Source organism: Electrophorus electricus, chromosome 2, assembly GCF_013358815.1.
Source record: "Electrophorus electricus isolate fEleEle1 chromosome 2, fEleEle1.pri, whole genome shotgun sequence".
Lineage (NCBI taxonomy): Eukaryota > Metazoa > Chordata > Actinopteri > Gymnotiformes > Gymnotidae > Electrophorus > Electrophorus electricus.
The window spans coordinates 13,841,257-13,846,256 of record NC_049536.1 but is presented as its reverse complement, the minus strand read 5'-3'; the positions used below and the strand labels follow the sequence as shown (position 1 = coordinate 13,846,256).

Genomic DNA, 5,000 nt, shown 5'->3' with positions numbered 1-5,000 from the left:
TGTGCGTGAACTCATGGACAAGGTTCGACTTACACCACTATTGTCTTGGAAGCACATATCCGGCCCTTTGCGGTAGCGAGGGTTCTGGGCCATGACACAGGGGTCAGGACCTGAAGCTGAGGGTAAATGTTCAGGAAAACCCAAGAAAAGGGCACATATTCCAGAAGCATCTTATTTCCCACATTAAAGATGTTTTCAAGCAGCCAGAGTACCACATCATGTTCAACATCAGGCAGGCTAGACATTCTGTTAGTTTATGGAATTGGTCGGAATGGCTGGATTGTGTCTGCATTCAGCACAGCATGAGGCAGGCAAATACACCAGAAAGTATGAATAAAAAAACAAACATGCTGATTGAACTATCCTGGGCTGGGCCAAGAATTAGGCAGCGACTGGATCATCAGTTTTTTCTAAGAACTGTGTGTGTGTGTGTGTGTGTGAGAGAGAGAGACAGAGAGAGAGAGAGAGAGAGAGAGAGAGAGAGAGAGAGAGAGAGAGAAAGTGCAGGATACAGGGCTGTTCAGCCTGGATGAGAGGTGTGAAGTTACATGTTGTGCAGCTCTCCTTAGCATCTACAATGATTAATACCAGATTGGTCTTCCATAGCTTCTCTGCAATGTACTGCCTGAAGACGCAAGCGATCACATTGATGGAAACACACACACACACACACACACACACATACACACACAATTTTTTTTTCCTTAAAGAGGAGTATGATCTGCACTCTCATGCCAACAGTCAAATTCCCTACATTCCTGTATTCATCTGTGTGTGTGAAATGCATTCTTACCTGGAGCAGTTAGCACATTCTAGGTTTCCCTTGAAACTTCGATCTTCGTTCATAAAGAAGTACTGAGTTTGCTCAAAAATGCAGCTTTCTTTTTCAGAGATGTCCTCATCTGGCTCCACTGTGCACCAGAGTGTTTGGAGTACAGTGATTACTCATAACACTTAACTGACATTCAAAAACCTTTTAGCTTTACACAGTGGGCATCTGGTTTAGTGGCGTTAAACTGTTTGGGAGGGCCTTTGTCAGAAATATTATTTTGCCAGCATCTAGAAGAAGGTCTGGGACATAAAGCACATCTCAACCCGTCCTCTTGTCTGAAGCTTCTTTCCCTTCCCATGAACACACATCCGGGGGAGTACGGGGGGACGGCTGTCCTAGCCTGAACACATCCGGGGGAGTACGGGGGGACGGCTGTCCTAGCCTGAACACATCCGGGGGAGTACGGGGGGACGGCTGTCCTAGCCTGAACACATCCGGGGGAGTACGGGGGGACGGCTGTCCTAGCCTGAACACATCCGGGGGAGTACGGGGGGATGGCTGTCCTAGCCTGAACACACATCCTTACATCAGCACAAACATTCCCACACGTTGACAAACATGCCCGCACAGACACATCTATACAAGACATTCACAGACATTGCTGATTGCTCACATACGCACACTGAACAGTCTCATCTGTCTTTAATTTGCAATGACATTTTCTTCTCCAGAGAGTTTTTCATATATTCATCAGTTATTTATGACTCCCTGAGAATTGATACAAGGAACTTGGTGTTCACACACACACACACTCAGACACACACACACACACACAAACTGTTCTGTCTCCTCTTCACTTTCATGTTTCTTCTACCCTCAGTCATCCATTGATCCATATGTATGTTTACTCACTATCGCTTCTCTTGTTGGAATCATTGTTGGTGTGATTGTCGTGTTGTTGTGTTTGTAATAGGCATGACATCATGTTTATTATCTTAAAATGTCCATGCTGGTATATCTGTCCACCCCCACCTGTTTATATGCAAAACAATTCCCAGTGAATTTATGTGGTTTCTCTTTGTTGATCTAGCGATTATGCTATAATTGTATGACATCACTTATAAATAAAATAATAAACTCCCCGTGATGATGTCGAAGTTCACCAAAGTGCACCACTGCGTCCATTCACGTGGCTGCCGTCCAACCTGACAGCGTCACAAACAATCACATCTGGCATTTCAGAACGGCTCAACCAAGAATGCACGGCCGTAGATTTTTCGTTCCATAATTTAATGTTACGTCGCCCCTTTGGTAGCACTGGATCACAGACACACATCTACCAAGCAGCTATGCCCCTAATCACTTCCAGAGACTGGGTTCTTACCTGCTTCCAGGAAACTGGGAAAGGTTAGGCTAACAAACAGCTGCTGCAGTATCGACCTGGAAATCAAAACAATGCCGCAGATCGTCTCAGACAATAACAGGCGGAGGGCTCACATGTTGAACATTTGACTCATACAACAGCAGAAGCAAATGCGCCAAAATAACCGATCTTTGCTAAGAAGTCTAAGAAGTATATAGGGAATTCATTTACAGTCAAACAGTAACTAACATTAATCGCAGGAAATATGGAGATATGTATGGGATATATATGAGTAAAAAAAGGTTAAAGGTGCTGTGAGTGATTTACTATTTACTATTAAAATATTTTCTGTGACAATCAAAGGCCTCAACACCCTCCAGTGCTTACAGCAGTGTGAATGAAAATCAGGAAGCCTCCCTACGAGGAGGCGGTCCTCCCTGCCTGTCAGTTAAGTGTGCATGGGGGCGCCTTTGAAGAGAGGTTTGAATTGCGGGTAGGGGTTGACAGCGGGGCTAATGGAGCCTTTAAGTGTGACGGGAGCTGACATGAGCTGTGGAATCAGCTACAGTAGCTTTAAAGAGGTTAAGGGGGTGCGCATTCTCCATCCATGCACAGGCCCTGATTTCAGACGAGCTCTTCACTCACCAGGCTGCTGCAGAGGCCCACCAACCAACGTTGAGTATATCCGCTATGGTGGGCTGTAAGGGATAAGAGCGAAAGAACGATTACTCTACGATCCAAGGCACACGGCGCTGGGCCTCCACAGGGCAACCTTCGCTCGGGCTGCCTTCTTCATCTCGGAAAGCCGGCCACCCTGAACGGCAGAGCGCGTTCTCCCCGGTCAGACAGAGAAAGCTGCTCTAGGCACCAGTGTCGCCTCACAGACGGGGAAAGATGAGAAGCAAGCAAAGCGCCCCGGGCTCCGTTGGCAGCCTGGTGTGTCGATTCAGGCCTGGGGCGGCGTGTTCAGGATGGTTTAGTTGTGCTGCTAGACTGACCCGTACGTTTTGAGCCAAAAGGAAATCAAAGGGCGGCTGTGGCCCGCTCCTATTAGCTCATTATGGCAGGCTCGGGCGCTTTATGACCGTCCGGCGTTTCCAGGGCAGCCTGAGACGAGGCTTGTGAGTGTGCGGTTACTTTTAGCAGGCCAAGTCGTGTGACTTGCATGACACAGGTAGCAGATACGGTGCCATAAAGTTAAAGGCATTTAGATTTTTTTAAAAAAGGAGCAAACATCGCAAGAGACACGTCCATTGTTGAGGAACAGGCTTCCCCCCTTTTTAAAGCTGCCGGAGGGCATAAGCAATCAAACACCGATCGGGTGTCCTCCGGGGTCTTTAAACGAAAGCCGCTCCCAGGCCTGCGATGTTAGACTCTGCTTTGTGTCGTTTGTAAGGATAGTGGCTGTAAAGGTCAGTACATACTCACCACGTAGATGGATCTGGTGCCTGCAGCTGCTTTGACTTCCTTGGACGGGTCGCACACTGACTGATAATCATAGGTTTTCGTGAAGGAGAACAGAGATTCATTCAGCAAGCTGGTCATCAGGTTGGGGTCGATCACACCGAAAAACTGGCCAATCTGATCAGAGGTAAAGCATGTGGCTGAAGTTAAAGCACACGGCTGAAGTTAAACCCAGCATTAAAATTTGAACTGAACTTATAGCATGGGAAATATGGCCTTTAGCTGGTTAAAATCAGAGATGATTGTCTACAAGATTCAAAGTCCTTCTATGAAAACAAACAGTTCCTGGCATAAATAACAACTGTTACATTATTCTAATCTCACCCCTAACCCAAAATGCACAACAAATATAACACCCCACTCTTAACTGTGTGCACACTAAAGTGGAAGGCAATACTTGACTGTAGCCATACAGCAGTGTGAAAATTTGAAAGGTGTCAGGGCTCAGTGGAGATCACGCGGATCTAGGCTAATCTCATTAACACTGCTGACTACATTACCATAAACTAAACTGACGGAAGAGTTGTCTTTGAGCCACGAAAATCTCTTCAGGAGTGGCAAAGTGCATGTGTGTGTGTGTGTGTGTGTGTGTGTGTGTGTGTGTGTGTGTGTGTGTGTGCACATGTGTGTGAGTATGTAAGAAGAGGAAAAACTCCCCTAGCCTTCTATTATTCTGGTTACCGTAAAGAACACAATGAATACTTACAACTCAGGCTCAGAAGAAACCATGTCCTGTCGGCAATGACGTGTGTGTGTGTGTGTGTGTGTGTGTGGCTACAAGTCCATAGGAAGCATAAATCTGAGTTTGTATAAAGTACACTCTTCTCACTCACTCTAAGTAACAACAGTCCTAACGAATGCGCAGTGAGTCCCAGCATCAGTCAGGGACCCCTGGAGAGGCCGTCTCCAGCGAGAGAGAGCGAGCCGGGTTAAAACCAGATCAGGCCTGCTTACCCCAGGCCCGGTGATTTATCCAGCACACGCTCTGCTCTGGTGGGCTGGACTGGGTGCACGTACCTCGGGCCCAGTGATTTATACCGTGCACACTCCGCTCTGATGGGCCTCCCCGGCTAAAGCCAAACCACAAACATTTACTCTGCTTCAGCAAGGGGCCCGGAGCAAGGCCAGCAGGGGGGTGGAGGGAGGTGTGTTATGACTGACAAGCGAGGAAGTTGCTCTCATTGGAGGGAAGCGACAACAACCTTGTCGATGTAGTGATCCTGATTGGCCATGACCAGGAATCCTCCGTCGTCCAGGAGCACGCAGTCAATGTTCTGTGCGGGGCAGAGGGAAAAGGGAGGAGGTCGTGGGCAAACACCAGGGCTACAGGCAAAAGGAGGCACACGTGAAACCCGGGTCACGCAGTGAGAAGAAATGGCAGAAGTGTAAGCGGAAAGAAAT

At 47.6% G+C, this 5,000-nt stretch overlaps 1 protein-coding gene across 1 annotated transcript in view; it reads right to left on the bottom strand.

Moving 5' to 3' along the window:
• The window catches only part of cacna2d1a (calcium channel, voltage-dependent, alpha 2/delta subunit 1a), an 81,643-nt gene that overhangs the window by 6,412 nt on the left and 70,231 nt on the right, over nt 1-5,000 (bottom strand). The window contains exons 33-39 of the mRNA XM_035534179.1: nt 4,802-4,873; nt 3,564-3,716; nt 2,781-2,833; nt 2,157-2,212; nt 794-911; nt 513-625; nt 34-116 (exon numbers count right to left, since the gene is read on the bottom strand). Of these exons, the coding sequence (XP_035390072.1) occupies nt 34-116; nt 513-625; nt 794-911; nt 2,157-2,212; nt 2,781-2,833; nt 3,564-3,716; nt 4,802-4,873 (648 nt within the window). The remainder of the gene's footprint in view (nt 1-33; nt 117-512; nt 626-793; nt 912-2,156; nt 2,213-2,780; nt 2,834-3,563; nt 3,717-4,801; nt 4,874-5,000) is intronic.